This window comes from Bactrocera oleae, chromosome 2, assembly GCF_042242935.1.
Source record: "Bactrocera oleae isolate idBacOlea1 chromosome 2, idBacOlea1, whole genome shotgun sequence".
Lineage (NCBI taxonomy): Eukaryota > Metazoa > Arthropoda > Insecta > Diptera > Tephritidae > Bactrocera > Bactrocera oleae.
The window spans coordinates 80483713-80508270 of record NC_091536.1 but is presented as its reverse complement, the minus strand read 5'-3'; the positions used below and the strand labels follow the sequence as shown (position 1 = coordinate 80508270).

General features: G+C 35.2%; 3 protein-coding genes across 7 annotated transcripts in view; all 3 read right to left on the bottom strand.

Annotated features, from left to right (window-relative positions):
• The window catches only part of LOC106622674 (carcinine transporter), a 32804-nt gene extending 22016 nt beyond the window's left edge, over window positions 1-10788 (bottom strand). The window contains exon 1 of one of the 4 annotated variants that reach the window (XM_036370426.2): window positions 10610-10788. The gene's annotated coding sequence lies outside the window, so the exon portion shown is untranslated. Of the gene's footprint in view, window positions 1-3048; window positions 3250-10577 lie in introns of those variants that run through there. The other 3 variants (XM_036370438.2, XM_070105810.1, XM_036370422.2) reach the window with 3 other exon arrangements.
• Window positions 10789-12009: 1221 nt separating this feature from the next.
• On the bottom strand, window positions 12010-16749 carry LOC118681746 (serine/threonine-protein kinase minibrain-like). Its single transcript, XM_036367928.2, has one exon. It carries the CDS (start codon window positions 16747-16749, stop codon window positions 16225-16227), a length of 525 nt encoding a protein of 174 aa, XP_036223821.2. The 3' UTR covers window positions 12010-16224.
• Window positions 16750-16779: 30 nt separating this feature from the next.
• Window positions 16780-24558, bottom strand: part of SKIP (Shal K[+] channel interacting protein) — a 309242-nt gene continuing 301463 nt past the window's right edge. The window contains exons 14-18 of one of the 2 annotated variants that reach the window (XM_036369686.2): window positions 21142-21334; window positions 18604-18746; window positions 17724-18025; window positions 17417-17538; window positions 16780-17237 (exon numbers count right to left, since the gene is read on the bottom strand). In XM_036369686.2, the coding sequence (XP_036225579.1) occupies window positions 16780-17237; window positions 17417-17538; window positions 17724-18025; window positions 18604-18746; window positions 21142-21334 (1218 nt within the window). The remainder of the gene's footprint in view (window positions 17238-17416; window positions 17539-17723; window positions 18026-18603; window positions 18747-21141; window positions 21335-24558) is intronic. The other variant, XM_036369690.2, reaches the window with a different exon arrangement.

Here is a 24558-nt window from a genome sequence, read left to right as displayed (position 1 = left end):
ATTTATGGCAAATTTGTTGTTTACCGTTCTATGAACACAAATGCACTATATTTTCGTATATTGATGTTAAATATAGAGTATAAGCTTCACATTACAACCGCCAGATCACATGTATTAATAAACTTTATTATAGGTCTTGGCCAGCACTGTAAACTATTTGGATGATTGTATTAAGTCTGGACAATACAATTTTATACTTGTATGTAAATACAAAAAGATGCTTAACATTTTCTTACAATAGTGTCATCTCATCTTTGGACATACTTTTGGAACATTCTTTCAAAGCTCTTATCAGCTTCTTGAGTGGGCTAAGCCATGGCTGCTTCCTTCATACTACAAATAGAGAACTGATAAGAGCGTAGGTGGCATACTACCACTGTTGCATTGTTTTCTATCTTTCACACTATTAGTACAGTGATAATTAGTGTAAGCGATATGATTTATTGCGACTATTTCATGACAAATTACATACCGGTAGGCTATATTTACACACATACTTACATACCAATTAAACAAGTATGGAAAATTATTTACAACGTCATAATTGCTAATCACGTGCTGCATGGGCTGCATACTGTATTATAGCACAATATAGATAAGAAACATAGATACTAGTACATACAGCTATAAATGTGTATACATAAGTACATATGTATTTTATGTTGGAATCTGCCCCCAATCAGTAAGTGGTACAAAATGATAAGAGGTGAAATATACCATATTTATGAAAAGAGAAACAACGCTTCATTACACACTGAATAAAATGAAAACAAAAGAAAACGTTCACATCAATTGCACCGAAGCCAAAACAATCCTTACAAGAACTTTGATCGTTTAGCTTGTATGGCAGCTATATGCTATAGTGATGCGATTTGAACAATTTCATCGGAGATTGTTTTAAATAATAATCCATGTTAAATTTCTTGAAGATATCTCCACAAATGAAAACGAGCATCCTTTGCTTTTATTATAAAAAATTGCCTTATTGCGAAGTTTTCCGTGCTATGATTTTTTTCTACGTCCTTTTCCTGAATTTTCAAGAACTTTACTAAATCTCCATATAACATTCTTTTTAAAAACGGCAATCATTTTCCTTGGAGAAGTTTCGATTAAATTTTGACGATAAAAAACAATAAACAGAATGTCATCACAAGTATGCTAATTGCATCATTTCTTAGTTTGCAATTGGTGTATAGGCTGATGGTAAGCTAAATATTGGAGCATTATTGCTTTTCGACGTTTTCAAACAAATATATGTATATTACGAGTTTTCTACATAATGAAGTTTATTTTTGTCTCCTTAAGATTCGCTACATGCAAGTTCGATTGCATAAATATTTCTTTTTCCTCGAATTTTTACTCAAACAAACTGGCACCACTTAAGCTGATACCGTGCGCCAACACCACTTTTAACATATGCGCATAATTTGTTAGTTTCTTTGGTGGAGAAACTCTTTTTACCACACCAAATAACATTTTAGTAACCTCTTGGTTTTGAACAGCGTTCATGATTTTTGATTTCTTTAAATCATAATATATTAATTCAAGTTCTCAAAATATTCAAACAATTCTTTGCATATCAATTTTTGACAGTAATTTGATAATTGAGCTATTCACAATCCAAAAACTACTCTTGAATCTGTAACCAAAATTTAGTAGCATTGAAGAATAAATTTAAAAGGCATTAATGTGATATTCGCACACTCTCTTGTAACAAATTAAATTCGTAAATTTTTATAAAATTTTATGTAATTAAGCGCGTGAGCAGTTTTCTTGAAATGAGTTATGAATATGAGATGATAAACCGAACTCATACAATTTTTTTATCCAAAGGCTAATAAGTGTAATATAATAAAAGAAAGTGAAAGCTGTTAAAATGAGACATTGTGCGCAAGTTGTTGAATGAACAAGAAAAAACGTTAACTTCGGTTGCACCGAAGCTATAATACCCTTCACAAATACAAAGGCCCCTTACATGAACTTGATTCCGAACGTTCAATTTGTATGGCAGCTATATGATATAGTGATCTGATCTGACCAATTTCTGCGGAGAATAATTTGTTGCCTTAAGTAAGAACTCGTGTCTAATTTCGTGAAGATACCTCGTCAAATGAAAGAGTTTCTCATACAAGCACTAGATTCCGATTGTTCAGTTCGTATGGCAGCTATATGCTATAGTCATCCGATCTATACAATTTCTTCGGAGATTAAATTGTTGCCTTAAATAATAATCCATGCTAAATTTCGTGAAGATACCTCGACAAATGAAAGAGTTTCCCATACCAACACTTGATTTCGATTTTTCAGTTTGTATGGCAGCTATATGCTATAGTGGTCCGATATCGGTCGTTCCAACAAATGAGCAGCTTCTTTGTGAGAAAAGGACAGGTGCAAAATTTCAGATCGATAGCTTAAAAACTGAGGGACTAGTTTGTATATATACAGACAGACGGACATGGCTAAATCAACTCAGCTGATCATGCTAATCATTTATATATATATTTTATAGGGTCTCCGACGTTTCCTGCTGGTGTTGCAAACTTCGTGGCAAACTTAATATACCCTGTTCAGGGTATAAAAAGGAGGGAAAATCTGTTCAGAGAAATCTGTTTTTATTCGAAATTCGTTTTACTTATTCGACATTCCTTGACTGCTACGTTTTTTCTAAATTCGAGAATTTCTGGAACACCTTTGTATATAATATATAACTCAGTTTTTATTACAGTTATATCGTTGCAAACATGTTTCCAGACTTTGTAAAGTTTGGTTACAGCATTCATATCGATTATGCAGATATTAATCAAGGAAAATGTTTATTCAGTATATTGAGCTGACAGGCTGTAATAATGCATTAATTCATGATTACCGTTAGTTTAACTGTTTAAATTAAAAACTGCATATTGTAAATTTCTTTTAAGGCAACATTTCTTCGTGTTTTCGATATGATATTTATCGATAAAATATATACACAAGATTATATTATATAAGAGAGTTTCATCCACTATATTAAGAGTAAGCATTTTAAATAAAATTTAATATAATTTTTACCTTTAAGTAACTGTAATTGATTTTGAATTTGGTGTTAGCCCTAACTTTCTTTTTCCTTTTAAGGCAAGACACTTAAAAGACCTTGGGCGAATTTATAATAGTAAGAACTTTATATCACATAATCTTTTTCTAGCAAATAGTAAAAATTTTGTTTATTAAATCTGATTTCCGAATATTCGAAGCGAGTGCGCACACGTTTAGTTTGATACTAAGAGATAAACGCACCATCAAGTTGGAGAGAAAAAGTCCTACAAAAGACAATTGAATATGGAATACGACAATAAACAAAAGCAATTTAATAATTTAAAAGCAAAGCTAAAAATACGACTTAGGTCCACTTATATGTATGACATTATAATGCACATGTAAATGCATCTGTATATAGTCGCCGCTTAGTATATAATAGGCGGCATCATTGATAAGCGAATAAGTGTGTGCGAAAGTGTCTTCTGGTACTTAAGTAAGTACTTTAATACTTAAATATGTATGAATCTATATCTGCCGAAATGTGCTTACCGACTGTTTGTCATAATTATAATGATACATATACTATGTGCGTCCAGTTACAACCCAGTAAGTTAAATTTTTTTGTTTTTAAGTGGGAACTTCTCTAATTTAGGAAGATCCTCTTCTAAGACTTAGGCTGATGAAATAGTGTGAAGTGAACTTTTTGCATAGACAAATTATCAAGAGGTTACCGTTATTTGTATTCAGAGAACGTCCCAGAAATAAAATAGCTAAAGTTTTTCTCTAACCCCTAAAACCACCTATAACAAAATCTGCTACACTCGTTTATCTAATTGGAATCCATTTTTATATCTTGTTCTTAATTTATATTATTTATACAATAGCTTAGCGTTACTAAGTATCCATCGTTCCAAAATATTGCAGCTTCTGACTTATGTCTCGATGCTTTAACAAAATAAGTATGAAAAATGATAAAAAAATATAATTTCCCATTTCTCTATAAAGATTTCTACAGGGTATGTATGTACTTTTATAATGTACTTATATAATGTAGTTTAATATACTGATGCCCGGTCATTACGCTCATGGTTATAAGTATGTGGGCAATTCATAAGTATGCTTCTTAAATTACACTCTCATATTCATACGAGTATTTACTAGGGTACTTGACATACATACTTATGCACACATATATACATACATACATACATACATGAATGCGGGTTGATTTCTTTTCTAATAAATCGCGTTTGCGGAAATTTTCTACGGATCATGCTGCACCACGTTTCCTAAGAGAATATGGGTCTTAAACCGGTCCCGAGCTATTAATTTCCTAGGTGAAGTTTACTTTTTCGGGATTATAAAAATGTATTTGTTAGTTTTTGAGATATCCGAATGAAGTTTAATACATAGGTGCATTTTGAGATTCTATTGATCATATGTGCTCATATAATCTCCCATACAATAAATTATTCCATTATTTTCTGTTCCGGTTGTCTGCCTTTAATAAAAATGCTAAGAGCTCCTAATTTTGCAGAACTGTTTTCTAACATATACTTAACAATGACATAGGTATATCCCCCATTTCTCTTAGGCAAAATTGTTCAGAATGAACCGTAGAACATTACTCACATACGCGATTTTTCCATTAATTTTGGTTCCCAGTACCCGCTCTAACATACATACATACATGAATTATGCATGAAATTTAAAAGCATGATTCTGCGTCTTCTTCTTTGGTCATCGCATTAGTAGCAATCAAATATTTTATTGCTTAAGACACTTCTACCCCTTATCTGATAATCACACACCTATATACCCTATATAATATAATATCTAATCCTATACAAATATAATATCTAAAAAAAGATAACACTGGCTGCCAGGGCCTACGGCTCAGCTTTTCGAAATGGTATTGTTATTACCATTATGTTATAGGTATTATGGTCTTTGTCACGTGCGCAATTTATTTATTTTGATTTATGTACATATATTTTTTAATTAGATTTTCTTGCTTAAGTCTAGTTCCTTGAAAAATGAATATGTTATTTACAATTTTTATATGTTTGATTTTAGTAAAAATTATAGCATCGTCTGCATAAAGCGAAAAGCTTATATTTTTATATATTAGTATTATATTTGATACTTGTTCAAATGATATGATAAATAGTACTACTGAAAGTGGTGATCCTTATTGCATAGGTTGAAATAATGGCCTTTATGATGTTAAAGGTTTTCTGACCAACGCCCCACTTTTCAAGCTGTGACAATATCGTATGAATTCCTACACGATTAAACGCCTTTTCGAAGTCTGTCAATAATACAGTGACGTAATTTTTGTCGAAAGAGCGTTTGACGCGTAATGTTGGATGTGAAGCAGAGAGTCTATCGTGCTTTGCTTGCTTTTGAATGCCACCTGATTATGACTTATTAATTTGTTATTGGTTAAAAACCACATTAGTCTTTTAGCCAAGATTTTTTCGAACATTTTTCTCATGCAACATAGAGATTGGGCGGTATCCGCAAATTTCATTTGTAGGTTTATTGGGTTTGGGTATAGGTAAAACGATTGCAGAGCGCCACGTGTGAGGGTAGCGGCCAGAATCGAATATATTGTTAAAGGTGTGTAGGAGTTGTATTTTGGAATCGGTGGAAAGAAGAAAGGGGTAGGATATTCTGTCATATCCTGGGGTGTTCCCCTTTGAATGCTATAGAGCTAGCTCTAATTCTATAAAAGTGCCTTGTACTTTGACGAAAAATTTGAGTCATTTGAGTAATTTGACCACGTTTCTGCAAAATAATTTGCTATTTCTATTAAAGAAGTAAGTAGGTTTTGATTGTAGTTGATTGACCTAATTGGTGTATTGGGGACTCCTGTTAACGATTTTATGTCAGCCCATATTTTCTTTGGCGTTGATGCCGGTGATATGGAGGCTGTAAAATTTTTAAAGCTTGCTTTTTTTGCTTTCTTCACTGTGCGCCTGAAAACAGCATTGTCTCTTTTATAGCATATAAGATTTTCGACTGTTTGGCAATTTTTGTAGTTATGCCAGCTGCTTTTTTTTTTTGGCGTAATATATTTAATTCGGAACTCCACCAATGAGTGGAGTTTTTGTGGAAGGACGAACTTGTTTGGGGAATGGATTCGTTAGCCGATTTCTTTATGGCTTTTGTGACTTTGGCAATTTCTTGATTTATGTTAAGGCTCTAGAGATTTTTGAAGTGATTTTTGGATATTGATTGTTATAGGCTCCAGTTTGCTCGGTCAGTAATGAATTTTGGGATAGGTTTGATTTTTTCAAAGTGAAAATTTGTTGAGACGTTAGTTTGTATCGGAAAGTGGTCACTGCCATACAAATTGCTATTAAAGCCAAGGAGGTATGCCTATGGTGAGGTCGACATACGTGAATGTTTTGTAGATGGAGAAATGAGTAGGGGATCCGTTGTTTAGGACTGCTAGGCTCTCCGTAAGTACTACGTTTTCAATTTTGCTCCACGCATTGACGTCGCCTGTCATGATTATATGGGAATTTAGTTGGTAAATAATCGATGTTAAGTCATTTTCTGTGAAAGGTTGGCAAGGTGGAATGTATTGGTTTATTACGGTAAAGTTTAGATTTAAATTAATTTTTATTGCGGTGTTTGGACATATGATTGATTATTATACGTTGGTGAGGGATATGGTTTTTCAGAAGAATGGCAATGCCTGGTTTTGCAGATGAAATGTTATCTAAATTAAAAAAGTAGCCAATGTATGGTTTGGGAGTTATTGTACTGCTTGTGTTTAGAGGTAAATGTGTTTCTTGTATGCAGATAATGTCAGGGTTTTTGTTTTTTATTAGTAGTATTAGTTCGGCGTAGTTGCTTATATAACCGTTTATGTTCCACTGAATTATTTTCAATATCATTTAAAAGCAAATTAAGAGGAATATGTTTTTTTATGCGTGTTAAATTAGGTGAGTCTGATGCGTCGATGTTAGTTGCGTATGTGTTATCTGTAAAATGCATTGTTTTTGTTTGTTGTTTTTGTTTGCTTTCTAGTGATTATTCCTGTAAAATCTGGTGAGTGTTTGTGTGTTTCGATTGAGTTTAGACTTTTGTGTTTGTGAATTTCTGTATTGAGAATTGATTATTAAGTACAATAGTTGGTTGAGGATTAATTTATTCGTTGCTTTGTTTTTGTCTATAGTTGTAGATGTTATGTTTTGTGAGAGTGACGTTTATTGATTCAGCTGTTGAATTTTTTTGTGTTTTTGTTTACTGCCGTTATGGAACGATTATCGTGAGTTGCTGACACCAGCGTATGTGTGTGTTGTGTCTGTATTGGAGATGTTTTTTTGTAGTGTTGCTTTGCTTCGTTCATGGAGCATTTGTTTTGTGTTTTTATTATATTCTCCCAACCTGTTGCTACAGAGTATAGTAGTTTTGTTTACCTAACGGTTGTTTGTATCACCTAAAACTAATCGAGTTAGATATAAGATTATGTATATATAAATGATCAGGATGAAGAGACGAGTTGAAATCCGGAAGACTGTCTGTCTGTCCGTCCGTCCATCCGTCTGTGCAAGCTGTAACTTGAGTAAAAATTGAGATATCTTTATGAAACTTGGTAGACATGTTTTTTGGTACCGTAGGACGGTTGGTATTGCAGATGGGCGTATCGGACCACTGCCACGCCCACAAAAGGCCATTAATCAAGAACAAATCAAATGCCATAACTAAGCTCCGCAATAAGATACAAGACTGTTATTTGGTACACAAGATCACATTAGGGAGGGGCATTTGCAGTTCAAATTTAAGTGGGCGTGGTTCCGCCCCTAATAGGTTTAATGTGCATATCTCCTAAACCGCTAAAGCTATAATAACAAAATTCACTGGAAGCAAATGTGTTTAGCCCCTCTATCGACAGTGTGCAAATGGGTGAAATCGGGTGACAAGCCCGCCCACTCTCCATATAACGGTACTGTTAAAAAATACTAAAAGCGCGATAAATCAAGCACGAAACATACCAGAGACATTAAATTTTATATCTGGGATGGTATGAGATGACTTTATAGCAACCGCGTTCAAAATAAGTCAGTGGGCGTGGAACCGCCCACTTTTAGGTGAAAACCCATATATTGGGATCTGCTTAACCGATTTCAACCAAATTCAGTACATATCATTCTTTTCATATTTCTAAATTATAATGCGAAAATGGGCGAAATCGGACTAAAACCACGCTTATTTCCCATATAACACCATTTTCAATTCCCTCTGATTCTTTCACTTTCTATTATGCATATCAAGCAACAATGATTATATCGCGATAAAACTTTGCGTGAATAATACGTTTAAAATATGCCACCTTGTGACCAAAAATTGTGGGCTAAATCGAACCAAAAATGTTCAAGCCCCTAAGTACTAAATATGTGGACCCCAGTGCCTATAGTTGACCTTCTACCGAAAATATCAGTCAATCCACAAAGAAATCTCAAACGAGTATACCATTTGACTTGACAGAGTATAAAACGTTCGGTTCCATCCGAACTTAGGACTTCCTAACTTGTTTTTAATATCTCTTTTTGCTGAATGAACTTTTATCAGTCTCTAGAAGAGGCTGCGTGCTTATCAGCGCAATTCGCACATTGGGTACGAATGCAAGTCGTTGGGGCATGGGAGGGGAGATTGCAGTTTACGCAGCTTGGATTTTTTTCGCAGTGTTTGGCTGTATGGCCAAGAATCTGACATGATTTGCATCTCATTGGATTCGGAATGTATTGTCTTATCTTAAGAGAGTACCATGAAACGTCGATTTCACTTTTTGACCTTCACAAATGATAGCAACACTACCCCGCTAGGTAAAAGAGTACCATTTACGTTTTTTACGAACGAGCATGAATTTAAATTTTTTTGATTTTAAATAGCTTATGAAGAGATTTTAGCTTGTTTAATGTATGTTGTTGCTATAATATGTCATAGTGATTGTCAGGAGTGATGAGTCAATAGCAGCCGTCATCATAAAATGGCCAGCGAGTTTATCCTAAAATGCGCAGTTGCGACAAAGGGGTGCATTCATGCAACCAGCAGCTCTGTGGCCTTCCTGACCGCACCTTCGACAGACATCTGACTTAGCCCAACATTCTGTCTCTCTATGAACAAAACCCATACACCGGAAGCAGCCAGCAACGGGGTTATCTAGTCGCACACAAAAGGAGAACCACTTGATGTATCACCTACCTGCCTCCAAGAGGGTGGACATCATTTTGTCCGTACCCTCAAGAGCGACACTAGTGCTACCATCAGGAGCCACCTTCCAGGGACGACTGACCATCCTCACATCTGACATCTGGAACGCCGGGCTAAAGTCCTGCAGCTTCAACCGGAGTAGTTCTTCCATGAATTCCTCATGAGAGATCTCCGTGTGAAGACCCTGGATCACAACCTGAAGATCCTACTTCCGGTTGACCACCTCCCCGAATTTTGCGTTAGTCGCCACTTTCTTCCACTTCAACACAGAGGGAGTGCGGATAACCGCCCCATTACCCTTAATTGGCCTAACTTCGTGGATCCTCACCCCTAGAGAAGGACCCACCTCTTTCACTACTTTCTTGATAACTTCCTTAGAGGAAGTTGGAGGCCCCTTACTCCTGATCTCAACCGACCAGGTCTCAACAAGCCTCGGCCTCACCGGTTCAATCGCCTCCAGTACAGTAGCTGGGGGCGCAGTCATCGGTGCCGGTGATGAAGCCGGCATTGACCTGCTCGGCGGCTAGGAATGTCTCCCAGAGCTTCCTCTAAAGGCGTCAACCTGACCACGAAGAGGGACATTCTCGGTTATGACCGTCATCAAGAGTGCCTCGTATAACGAGGCAAGCTCCGTCAGTCTCTTCGCAGTTCCCACTTCAAAGCTCTTGCTCCTACAAACCAACCCACTTAATTCCCTGGGATGCTCTTTACAGCCGCGACGTGGTTCACCGCACCACCCCCAACAAGAACAGCGGCCTTGGCAACTTTCCGGTAACCATCCTTGTTCACATTGGTCCGCACCGTGGGCTTAACATTAACCACTATGACCTAAATTTACAATGGAGTCGGCGCGTCTAATACTGGGGCAGCCGCCCGCACCTTATGAACAAAACTGCCCAAATCCCTCCAAAAGCAGCAGCAACTAAACACCAAGACACTCAACACAGCACTCTTGAATAGGCAATCTAATCAGCAGAAATACCAACACCACGGCACAATCACTAAGACTATGCAAGAGCCCACCCACCACCAAAAGCTATACCACCCCACAAATAAACACTGTACCCAAATCTACCTGAAACCTAAACCAAACTCTTGCACTCAAGCAGGCGTTGTAATCGTATACAAAGCCTACTACGAAATTCACAAAAATGCTCAAGTACAATATATATTAAAATACCTGAGCACCAAGAAACTACTCCTCAATACACTAGTACACCAGTATAGTATCAAAGCTTAAAGTGCTCGAACACACAATCAAACAAACACTAAAAACACCTGTTTTAACTCAACAACAAAGTCTGCTCATAGAAATCTACTATAAATATACTCACAAAAACTTATTTACTATAAAACTCACACGTACACAAATATCGAAATAATTGAAATAAACTTCAAATTATACGCGAGCACGTCGGAACACTTCGAATGCCTGCAAATGAATGACCCCTATACGGATAGTCTAACATGCCTATATCGACTCAGTTCGGCACGCTGATCAGTAGGGCCTGTGACGTTTTTCCATCTGTGTGTTACTAACTACGTGGCAAACTTAATATACCTTGAATGTACGTAGGTTGGCTTTTATATCTCAGGGTTTCGCAACGCTTTTGTTGCGGTCTGGCAACTGACATTTATTACAATTTTTGACATAGATTAACTCAGCAACATTGCATCGACGAACTTAAATCAATTTTTGACGATGAAGCTCCAACAAAAATCAATGTTTATTGATGGTATGGTGAATTCAATCGGGGTTGTAAATCACGCCTTGACGAATTTAGTGAAGGTCGCCCAAAATCAGTTGTTGTTTCGAAAACTATTCAGGCTGTGCACAAACTGATATTGCAAGATCGTCATGTCACTTATCGTAAGTTTCAGACGACTATAGGCATTAGTTGGTTGAGCATACATTCAATATTGAATGAACATTTGACTGTAAAAAAATTTTTTTACGTATGTTAGGATCCCACACACTTTATCAATCGTTCAGAAAAATGCTCATGTCGATTGGTCGAGAGATATGTTAAGAAAATACGATAGCTGAGCTTCGAAACACGTCCATGACATCGTGACAGATGATGAATCGTGGACTTACGAGTATGAGCCCGAAAATTAACAGCAGTTGACTGTATGAGTGTTTCAAGATGAGCCGAATTCAACAAAAGTTGTTCGCACACGAAGCAAGGCAACCATTTGTTCGAAAGTGGTTTTGGTTTTGGCAACCATACCACTAGAACAACGCAGAATAGTAAATTCTGAGTGATACACAACCATTTGTTTGCCAGTTGTCTTTTGAGAAATCATGCGAGCTACCACACATCGACTGAAACAACTGCAGTTTTGAGCACACAAAACTTCGATTTGATGAGGCACACACCGTATAGTGATGACTTGACACCGAATAACTTAGTTTTATTCCCGTAAGGAAAAGATAAACTAAGACATCAACGTTTTTTGACATCTGAAGAGGCAGTTGATGCGTTCAGATTGCATGTTTTGGAGATACCTCAATCAGACTGACAAAAATGCTTCGACAATTGATTCAGACGCTTGCAAAAGTGTTTATAAGTGAACAGAGCATATTTTGAAAAACAGCAAAATGATTTTCGATGATTCGTTTCGATGTTGTTGTTCTCTAATCCCGAATTATACAAGGCAACCCACGTATACAAAATGATACATATTTCCAACATTTTTTCTCCTTTTCTTTAGCTAAAAAGTCACATAGATACATATTCCGAGCAAAAATTAAACGTGCTGCAATTAATTTTTAGATATGTGTTTTTTATTTGGAAATCTCTCAATACTTTTATTTATTCTAGTAATTAATATATAATTTTTGCTTCTCTCTGCCCTCATAAACATACATACATACATGGAAATGCAGTAGCTTCGTTAAAATTAATTTTACATATTTGATTTCAAATGCAATTACTTCAATTTTATTTTATATGCTTTCATTTCTTTCATTAAATTTACTCAATTTCGATTGTTTATGCGTATGTGTGTGTTACTAAAATTTACTTGTCTGCTGTTAGGCAGATACTTTTGCAATTTTTTTTTTTTTGCATTCTACTTTGATTTTGCTAGAGTTTTCAACATCGACACACAATTAATTTACTTATTTAATTTGCTATAATAGCACATGCCTCAAATTCATGAGTTTTAAGTTGCCAGGTTCATTTCAAGCTTGACTAATTGATTTCTATGATTTCTAAATTTCTTCGCAAATTTCTGCAATTTCTTATATTTAGATTTCATAGCATACTTGTATGTACAGCACATACAAATTAGTTTTGTTCTTGGCGTTTCAAGCTAAATTGTTTTTGTAGCTGTCGCATGTGTTTGTGGCATTGCAGTGGCAATGTGTGAAGAAAATAGTTGAGTGGATATTTTTTCAAGATTTAAATTTTTGTCTTTTATTGCAACAGTACAGTAAAGTAAAGAAAAAGTGCAACAACGCCAATTAAGTTGTTTTAGATTGTTGCATGACAAGTGGCAAGTTGGCAAATTTTCAAATATCAAAATAATTTATTTAAAAACATCTAAATTGGCTTTTAGACACGCTCAACCGCTCTGTAAGCGCCTTTTACTTCTATTAAACGCATTGAATTTATGATTTTGCAAATTTTGATTTATTTTATTCGAACAATTTGTTTGTCTATATTTTGCATGCGATCGTACATTCCTATATACATACATTCATATTCTATATTTGCTGCTTTATTCTCGCCTTTGAACCAGTTTTTTTTATTTTTTTTTGTAACTAACACAATTATTTGAAGATTTGCTATTTAGTTTCTCTCTTTTTCACTTTCGTATTTAATAACTTCTTTTATTGAATTTTTATGTATTTTTAATTTAAAAAGCATTGCTCTCTCGTTTACTGCTAACATTTGCATTAATTTTCAATAGATTTAATTTCACTTTATTTTTTATTTTTTTTTTCATTATGCTTAAATGAGTATTCTGTAATGCTTGGTTTAATTACTTTTGTTTAAGAATTAATTCAGTTTTGATTTCCCTAATAAAGTATTCGTAACAACTTTTGCGTGTGATTTCTACACACTTACTTATACAAGTAGTTTACATGTAGGTATGTATATGCATATATTTACATAATTTGTTTAAGTTTGTATTGTTTAGTTTTGATTTCATTCCTTCAACCACTTGGCCTAACACCTAAACTTTGTGCTCTAACTACTTGCATACTGTTTTCATTTTATTTTCAAGTTATTTCTAGTTAATTATATTTTTAATTCTTTGTCATATGCACTTAGACACAAACATATAATTTAATTTGTCTTTTTCTTTTGATTATTGCTTATTGAATACATTGAATTATTGAACATTTGCATATATTTACAGTTAGTTGCTAAATATATATTTTACTGGTGTTAAAATTTGCATTCTCAATTGCTTGCAATATTTACAGCATTCATCATTTCTTGCCTAGAATTTTTTTTTATCAGATAAGTGTATATATTTAGAAATAATTTTTTTATTAAAATAGGAATTTATTATTTACATTTCGTTTGCTTAGAATTTTATTTATTGTATTTTCCACCAACGTTCTTTGCATAACATCGAAAGTGTACATATTGCTTTTGATTAATAAAATCTTGTTTTTTACTCTTTGTTGAAATCGACAGCAAAATCAAACTTATCATAGAAGTGTTGAAAATAATTTTTTTTATATTAATTCAATTTGTTTTTATATTAAATTTTTGTTAATTAAATTTTTTTTGTTTTGATTTAAAGTTTTTAATCTTTGTTCGACAGCAAAATAATATAGAAACCATATAAAAATAGTTATTTCAAAATAAATTTAATTTTTAAATTTTAATTATTTTTTATTCACTGTTTTTTAATTTTTTAATTTTTAAAATTTAAAAGTTTATAATTTTTAATTTTTTAAGTTTTTTAATTTTTTAAATTTTAATATTTTTATTTTTAAGTTTTTTTTACTCTTTTCAAAACAAAGCGTAACCTAACCGGAGTCTAAGTGAAATTGTAAGAAGTGCTGTGAGTACGAGTATTAGCGCTGTAAACCATAAAATGTTTGTTTTTATTCGCGTTAGCCGAAATTTTAATTTACACTGCCATTTGCAAGTTTTCACTAAATATTTTAGCTTTGTTATTTAAAAGTTCAGTGTATTATTATTATTTTTATATAGGTATATATTTTTTATTTTTTTATAAAAGTAAAATTAGAAAAAAGATGGCAACGCTTGAAAAGTGTTAAGGTACATATATGTTTACAAAATTATTTTGTGTTAATTAATTTTTAATTATTGAATAAAGCATGCTTTAGCAGAAAGTGGAGAGGAGAAGAGCACATATATTATAAGTACTGACACAAATTCAGTTATGTAACTTTCTTCCATTTGAATAAATATTTTTGTAAAAAATTTTGCTTGTAAGATATTCGCTTTCGAAAATCTAGTAGTCAGTGTTGTAAGAATTTCGGAAAGCTTTTGCAGAATTTTCATCTTTAAACCATATACAAAAATAAATTATTGCCCTTATTTTGGGTTCGTGTAGTATAAAAGTAAATATACATATTTTAATAATAACGATTTCAGAAGGTGACAACATATATGTACCATACAGAAAATGCTTTTGTGTTGAAAGAGACATAAATTAGTTCATAAAAAAAATATTAGTCTAAGAGTCTGGCAACATAATTTCAGCTAACATATGTATTTCATTTGAGCTTCGTGGTGTAAAAAATTTTTTTAAATATACATTTTCGAAAACAGCAGAATTTTAGAAAGCATTTCGAAATTTTTAACTTTAGACACATAAAAAAAAAACTGTTGCCACATTTAGGGTTCATATTGGTTAAAAATAAATATATGTTAATAAAAATGATTTCGCAAGGTGGCAGCTTTGATTTTCAGCTCTAAAGTAATTTCATGCGTATTTTCAATGCAATTAATTACTCATTTTTATTTGTTGGTGTATTTAAATTAAATATTTGCAAACAATTCAAGAGGAGAACCGAAAGAAACGTGCACAGCTTATTTTGTAGCTGGACATATGTCGTTAATTTCTATAATTAAATGCATAAAAGTGGAAAAAAGTAAGCGAAAAAATTTAAAATACAATTAAATTAATACGATGCGCTTTTAATACTAACCAACTATACATAAGTAACGACAAATTGAAGCAAAAAAGTCATGGACGTATTGAAATATCACGTATTTATGGTGTGCTTGTGTGTGTGTGTGTAAAGTTGATTTTTAATTTAATTTAATGCACAAGTGTGTGTGTGTGTGCGCATACGCTCATTCTAATTATATTAATTTCTTATTGTTTATGTATGGTTGAATGTGTGTGTGTGTTTGTGGTTGCGAACTGCAATACACAATTTTCTTCGTTTCATTTTGTTGCTGTTTTTATAAATACTTTTAAATAAAATGTTTTGGACTTTTTATTGTTCTTGTTTGCGTTGTTCTCAATCAATTTGCATAAATGCTGCGAAGTTTTTTGTACATAAAAATTGCCGCTAAAACATACAATAATTAAATGCTATTTATTAAATGCCATCACCTGAGGAAGTACTCAAATTACAAATGCAAAATATCCGTTATACACATATCTCTCTATATATATATAATAATTTTTTTAATAATATACTATAAAAGCGTTGTATTTACTTTTTGTGTTTGCTATAATAACAATGCGTATATGTGTGTGTGTGTGTGTGTGCGTGTGTATGAATGTGTGCATTATTTATATTAACTTACTGTACATTTGAACTGAAGCATATTCGAACGCGTCATCACAGCGATTTACATAACTACCATACCATACATATACAAATATAAATACACATATGTACAGTTATATGATAATGAAGTGTTGATTTTTACTTTAATGCTACTCCTCACTTAATTTGCGTATTTTTTACATCTAATTAACATAATGTAATAAGCGAACTAAATTAAAAGCGCCGTGCCATTTGCTGTTGGGCTATTGATCCCTATCCAGATTAGTATTAATGTTGTTGATGTGTGCGCTGATTGTGCTGCTGTTGAGTGTGTTCGTGGTGGTGTTGGTGGGCGTGATATCATTGAATATGCCCGTATGGGTCGGTGTGGATAGCGCTGTTGACGCTGATGCAGGCGCTGCCGCCGCCATTGTGGGCGCCACATTTGTATTTTTACGCAAGTGGTTGCGCAATATCACTAGATTTCTATTTAAATTTGCCGTAGCGCTGCCAACGCCCGCGCATGTGGCCGATGCCGCCGCCAAGGCGCTGGACACGACAGCGGCCGCAGCGGCGGAAGACGGCGGATGTGGCAAAGTGCTGCAGGCAGAGCCAGGTAACAGGCCAGCGCTGCCCAATAGGCCGCTGCCGCCGCTGCTGCCGCAACCAACGATGCCTGCCGAGGCAGTGGATGTGGTAGGTGAAGTGGCGCCACCGCCGCCTAGCGCACCGCCGATGCTGCCGCCAGCCAAACCCACGCCGGGTCCAGGTAGGCCAACGCCAAGCATCAGCTCGTGCGCGAGTATGGTGGGTAAGTGTTAAGTGCTGTTCTTCATGGGACCCGAGGACAGCGAACTGCTGCTGACACCCGAATCGCTGGACTTCTCGCTGAGGCCGCCGCCGCGTGTTAAAGTGTCTTCGCCCATTAGGCTGGCGCCCAGTAGCGCCTTCTTGCCAACGCGTGCGGAGAGTCCTGCTTTGAATGGATTTTCCTTTTGGCGGCGCGCGCTTTCGACGCGCTTCATAATCTCGCTGGAACACTTGGTCACGACATCGTCCAAGCTGTTCGACTCATCGGTGGAGGGTATGTTCTGTGTGGGTGTTTGCGAGGTGGGCACGGGGGAGCCCTCGTAGCAGCCAGAGTCGCGTGGAAAGTGCCGACGGCCGAAGGGTGAGGCGCCATGCTTCTTGTTGATATTATTCAGCCGTGTCTCGTCATTCTCCGAGCTGGAACCGGCAATGTCGCCATCTGAACCTGTTTGGGAAAAATGGGAAGCTGTAGCGAAACAACGAAACGGGGCGGGGTTAGTGGGGTTTCGACGGGGTTAATATAAAAAAGGCATGCAGATATATTAGTTTTTAAAGTAGGAAATGAAGAATAAAAGAGTTAATAAATCTGTGATCTAGTCTTAATGGATTATTTGGTAGCTAAGGTTAAGGAGTTCAAAGACTTACATTCAATATCGTGCAGCAATTGCACGGCGGTCAACAATTTGGCGCGATGTTCTTGATTTACAATACCCAAATAGTCCAAATCAGCTGGTTCTAGCTCTTTGAAGAGTTCAAGGTCTTCGTAGCTACAAAAATGAAATAATAAGAAAAAAGTGTTAAAGTACAAAAAACAGAAAACCATTGAAGTATTTAAATATATACATCTAGTTTTTTGAGCATTTCAGCGTCTAACTTTCGGTCCTCAATACAAAATCAACTGCTTAACAACTTTATTTTCTTTCGTGTGTTCATTCGATTTTACGCCACTTACCCATTTAAAACGAAGACCGATGTATACTCCTTCAGTCCAATGCGAAAGAGTAAATCTTCAACTGAGCTCGGACCATTGCTGCTGGCATGCCGCATGCTGGCGCCGCCACTCATGCCCACGACGCCTCCGACGCCGCCAATGCCCAAACCGCCGGCACAGAGGATTTTGCTATTCGAAGACTTCAAACGCTGTTCGGGCAACACTTCAACATTGATGAATTTAAAGTGTCCGATACGGCCGTGACAACGACCCTTCCAGATGCCAGAGGCATTCATTGACAGCACATCGATTATGTCACCTTTCTGTTGGGGCAAAGAAGAGTGTGTAAGTAAAGAAGAGGTTACAAATAACTGCCATATAACACTAAAGACAAAAAGTTACAAAAACGGTAAAGATTTACATTTGCCGCATAGCGAAAGAGAGGCGTTTAAAATTTCGAAGTGCACTTGTTGGTTGTCTTTAAGAAGTGAACTCACTCGCACTTACATACTGACGTGTTAAAATACAAGTGCTGCGAAAAGCCTGGACATTTCATCAACACTGCGAATGGCAGTCATTGAGAGGGCTTTACCAAATTCGGCAAAGACATTGAAAAGCCAAATAACAGATAATCTTTACCTGTGTTGAGTGCATTTGTAGGATTATTCTTATTCTCAACTCAAAAGTGTATCGAACGCCAACAAGTCGCAAACTGGGCAAAAAGTGTGAGAGTTGCTGCAGATTTCACTCACACTCACATTGCCGAAGCGCCGAGCGGCAGTAGCAGTCGAAACTTTTGCCCAACAGCTGCCTCGGCCGCCAATCATTGGCATCTGCGTCGCGTCGCGTCGCGTCGTTTGCTAGTCTATTTGTATTTGAGCTGCTTACTTATGGTACTTACTTTAAACTTGAGTGCATCCTTATCATATGGATTCGGCATACTGTCGACAAGTGCTTTGGCTTTGCAAATTTGCACTAACGAAGCGCGATCCTCGGTGGAGATGGAGCTTTGCGGGCTGCCTGGTCGCACCAATGCTTGGGTACCTGTATTGGAAGTGTGAGTAGACGGTTAGATAATAGTTGAAAAAATATGAAATGTTAAATGGCAAAAGGGAACACTTTAGTTCAAGACAACTGCAAAGCGCCGCTATTGTAAGCCCTTAACCAATTTTAATGCCTTTTTGGTTTAGTGTAATACATACTTGGATGCTTCAAAAAAAAAAACATAAAATGAAAAGTTGGCATCTATTTGAATTTTTCAACTCAATAAAATTGATAAGAAGAGGAAGTATTACATATTGAAGAGATTTAAGCAAGTGCACCGTAGAGTATTTTTCAATAGGGTTGCCAGTTGTTTTCAAAAATCGAATTCAATAAAATGTACAAACTAAAGAAGTACTAATAAATTGAAGCGATTTAACAAAGTTTACCAACGTAAATATTTTTGAATTGTAGTAGTTTAAGTATTCTTAGAGTAATACATTTTTTTGAAAGCGCTTGTTAAGTGGTTTAAAAATATAATCTAAAAAAATTTATAAGTAAAATAAAAGCTCTTGAAAAGATATAGAAATGCTCACAGCAAAAAAAATTTTAAATATTGTTGCCAGACGGTTTGAAATTGTAATACAATAAAATTGTTAATACATTTTTATGCGAAAATGTTTAAAAATAGTTGCAGATGAAAATATTATTTCACAAGTGTTGCCATAGGTTGAAAATGATTAATTTAATAATATTATGAGGAATGGTTTTTTAGCTAACGTTAACAAAAAAAAAAAACGGGGCTTAAGGAAGTTTTCAGTTGAAAGCTGTTTTGTTTGAAATGGTTGCCATCTGTTTGAAACTGATCAATTGAATAAGTGAAAGTTGGTTAGATGTTTCTTAAGATTTCTTTATTTTGATTATTATTTTAGTTTCGGCGGTGTAAAATCTTAACCAGCACTGTTCGGAAGAAGTTGTAACTCGGATTGGGGTTAACAGCCCCGATTATCGCTGATTATTAATAATTTCAACATCTATTCCTTTCAGAGCAAGGAGAGCATGCAGAATGAGATTTTAGGTAATTGAGCGTCTAACTTGGCTCCACATGGCAAAATGCGAACTTTTAGCGATTTGAAAAATTTAACTTTTATTTGCTAATTAGAAGATGCTTAAATGCATGATTAATTATCAAATAAGCAAACATTTTCGAAGACCACTCCATACGAATTCTATTTAAAAACTTCCAGAGCAACTAATTTACTGCCAAAAATTTGTTTAATGAAAACTTTTCAAATTTCTAGCGTCTTTGTGAAACTTTAGGTTTTAACAATTTGAATTTGTAGCTTTGTTATTAAAACAGTTGATTAAGATTTCGTCCGTTCTGCTATGCCACAATAAATCGATAGTTTAGTAGAGTCGTAAAAGAGGAGAACTCCTTAATAATGCAATTGCTGCTCATATACTTTCTAACTGTACAGCAAAGAAAATCCGATTTGCAAGGCAATCGCTTTTGACGATTTGACGATAAACTTTTGCTAATTTTGCTTTGTAAAGATTTTTTAACGGTATTTTAGATTTTGCTTGCTTGCTATTGTTTCTCGGCTATAAGTTCGGGCTGCACGGCATTTTTGCCGCAACAGAAAAAGTCAAAGTTTTGTTCATTAAAATTGTTTAACGGCAATCAGAATTTGTTGAGCCTCAAGATGCGAACAAGAATCGCCGGCATACATACACACACACATACATATAAGTATATACGCATTTACATATGTATGAGGAGAGCTCTACACATACCGAAATGCAATGCTGGGTTGTTGTCGTCGACTGCATGGCCATTAAAATGCATGCGAACTTTAACGCTTTGACTCTGTTTACCGTTACGCAGCCTCAAGTCGTTACCGTTTTGTTTTGTTTGCTATTTTCATCGTATTTTTTGCAGTGTAAACTTTTCCACTTTCAACAGCACATTAAAAATTCATTAAGTTCGGAGAATTTCCACGTTTTTATTACGCTTGCCGAAAAACCACTTAAATAACAGCGTGTAAAACAAGCACCACCCAGTGTGTGGGCCGTGGCTGGGCCCGGCGAATAAAGAGCGAAACCAGCAGCAGCAGCTGGCAATTACAACCACTCCTGCTGCTTCCTCATCTTCTGAGAAATTTGTATGTAAAACAACTAAATAGTTAATAGACCAATATGCAACTGCACACCACATCCGCCCAAAGCAGCTGCCGAGCAACTCGGGTGCCACACGCTGCTTACAGCTGAGCGGCACGTAGATAAGTGGTTGCAGTTGCGGTTGCAGATTTGCGAAAAATTGAAAGTGAACAAAAACCATTTGTGGGTTGGCGCAGACTTTGATTAGCTCGCCAGCCGTGGGAATGAGCACGACTTCTAGACGCAAACAAACATACATACATACGGATAGAATAAGACATGTAGTATAATATAAACTTACTTGAACCGGAAGCGCTGGGTAAACTTTCCACCGAACTTGCCGAGCACGCAAAGGCCTGGTCGCTCATGCTGCCGCGGTCGGTATTATCTTGAGAATTGCTGAAATCCCTCGAAGTATCCTTTGTGGCTACAAAGTTCCTTCCGTTCTCATTAAATACGCCAATTTCCTTTGGTGAGTTTCGCATTTCGTTCGACTGCCCGGCGATGCAGCGAGTCATAGTTCATTTGTGGTTGTTGTTTGGTGGCGTTGTTTTTGTTTTTGTTGATTGCCGCGGTAGTGGTGTTGGTGTTGATGTTGATGGGGTTACAGCCAGTGCGGAGGTAGCGACGGTTGGTTGGTTCGTTGGTTTCGCAAATTATTGTGTTGCATATTTACAGGCGTTGCATGTTGATTTGGCAATGACAGAGTTGTCAAGAAAATTAAATAAAAATAACAACAATTTAAGAAAGCAGAAAGCACCAAAAAGAAGTGAAGACAGATAAAAACAAATATAAATAGAGATAACGAAATGTTTATTAAATAGAAATAATATGCGAAGAGCGCGCAATAAAAGCGAAATGAAAGTAAAATTGTTGCATTGTGCGTTTGTTAAGTAGCGGCGAGGCGTGTTGAATACATTCATATTGATTTCGGTTGTTTTCGTAGATATGAAATGGAAGAGAAGAAGTTGAAAGGCAGAAGTTACGTTAGTTAAATCATTAAAAAGTTTACTGCCACATCCACACAACAATAAATACAGCAACAATAAGGCACACACATCTACTACTTTTGCACATACCTTTAGTTATATATTTGTACAATATATATATTTACATATACAAATATACATAAGTATAGAAGTATATAAAGGGCAACCCTTCAAATATACAACAATTTTGTACAATACATTGTTCGCACATAGCTACATACATACATATATATATATATATGTTTGTATTTCGTATAGCACTTGTAGCTAGCTCAAATTAGTTCACTTCTGTTTCTCTTTTTCATGCACCCATACATACAGTCATTTCTTAACTAAAGGTTAACTAGCAAATTTATCCGTTGCTTTTTGTGTTAGAACCTTCTAACGGTCTAATGTGTAGTACGAATCTCATTAAGTTGGCTCTCATCGTGTATGCATAGTATACATATGTACGTATGCGAGTATGTATTTTAAGGTAGTACATACTGGCATTATAACTGATAAATTAATTTTCAATTTTTTTCTAACAAAACTTTTGATATTGAAGCAAGATAAGACCAATTTGGAAATTCCTCAAAAAAAAAAAAGACTTAGAAAATTTTGTTTAAACAACAAAACTTCTTTTAATTGTTGTGAACCGAGTCATCGATTGGTTTCGAACCTGATGAGAGCGTTGTTGTTGGAAGAAAAGCACTTTTTATATCTTAACCCTTTCAATACCGTACTATAAGCAGTAGGTTTAGAAAAAATTAATAAATTCTTTATGGGTAGATATTATGTCTAGTAAGAAAAAAAAAAAAGATAAAAAAATAGTGTCCTTGAAAAGTAAGAAACGATTATTTACATCGTGTTAAATGGGACTAAATATCCCATTGTAGTAATTATTCTTAAATAAGAAAAAACATGTTATATTTTTAACTCTGTTTTTTTTATGTTATATTTATGAAATTTAATTTAGTTATATTTAGGAGAAGCAGTAGCGAAATTTTTTGAAAGTAAGGCACACAAACACATATATCTCACAAATTTTTTGATACTGTAATCTTTTATCGCAAATTCTGTTCTACACACTGTCAATTAGAAGAGTTTAAGGAGGATTAATCCAGACTAATATTTGAGCCATTTTTTAGTAAAGGTTCCATGTATGTAATGTCCTTCATTTCGATTCAGAAAGATTTTTTATATTCTGCTAGAATAAGTAGACAACGAAAATCTTTAAAAAATTATTATCGTTTTAAAGTTTTTTTATCGGAAACCTTTTTTTTTTATATTTTCAGTTGGACAAAAGCTATTTGCGGTATACAATATATTTACATTTTTATCGAAAACCTTATGGAAAACTTTACTGTAAACTAATTAATCCGAAGTGCCTCCACATCTATCGTTTTGCCCGGTTTTGGACTCAACGACATTTTCGCTGACCTAACAGTTCTCAAGAAAAATTACCATTAAAGAAGAGTTGATCACAGACACCTATTTAACGGAAATTAGGAAGCATACTACAAATATAGTTTCGAAAAGTCTGAACACATTTCGCTAATAGCACGCGCGTTGAGTTATGAAATCGAATTTTGACAATGCACCTTTTAGCATCTAAATTAAAAGGTAGAGACCAACGTGGGCGCAGCAAATTATATGTTATTTGAACCTGAAATATTTAATTGAAAGCTCTACTGTCTTTAGGTCTACAAAATAAAAGCCTTTGAATGAATTGTGGATGCATGTTTTGTATCAGAGTATAGGAATTATTTTTTAACCATTCTTTTCAGAAATGACCCTGACATACTTATCATATGTCCTGTCAGAGAAAAAAGAGTAGCCACCAAACTCACTCAGCTAGGATACCTTTTTTCTTTATTACAACTCCCTCGAAACAGCCCGTTACCCGCAGCTATCCCATAAGTGATTTCGATGAAAATTGATTTTGCACTTTCGTTGAATTTTCCGCAAACAGGGCTTAGATAATCACTACAGCAACAACAAACACAGTATATTCTTTGTAAAATATCTGGCAACCTTACAAATGAAGTGGAAAATGTAAAGCATTAATCTTAAGTTTTAGTATTGTTAATTAATTGCAACTAGCCTCAGAATGTGAAAAGGCAGAAAAATATTTCGCACTAACGGCAATGCCAATATACGGAACTCAGGCTAATGATACAGAGCTGATTGAGTGCTTTTGAGCACAAACTGGCTTATTACCGAATACTACTTTCCAATGCGTTCAATTTGCTCATACTACGTTGCCTACTCATATTAATATTAAGCAGAAGTTTTTTTTTTTTTTTTTTTTTTTTTTTTACAAAAATCAACAAATCGCTCGAGTTGCATGCGAATAACTGCATTGCGTTTGGTAATATTTTCGCAAAGTTGCAATTTATGAGTGGATTTGCAATGGCAAAGCAATTCGAAAAGACCAGCCCGAAAATCCGGGTCAGCTCTGGCAGCCACAAATACAGTTACGATTTCGAATTACAATCGAATGGGCACACAAACCTAAGCTAATTTAGTGCCGTTCGAATGCAGCAATGATGGCAAATAGCAGTTGAAAAGTTCCTCTAATGCGATTAATAAAGAAGTACACACACACATACGCACTCACAAACACACACTCTCATGCGCACACATTCTTATATGGCGCATAGGGTATGGCGGCAAGCGCAGCAAACTTGCCAACGATTTATGCAACTACGAAATCGGATTGCAAATGTAAACACAAAAATGCAAAG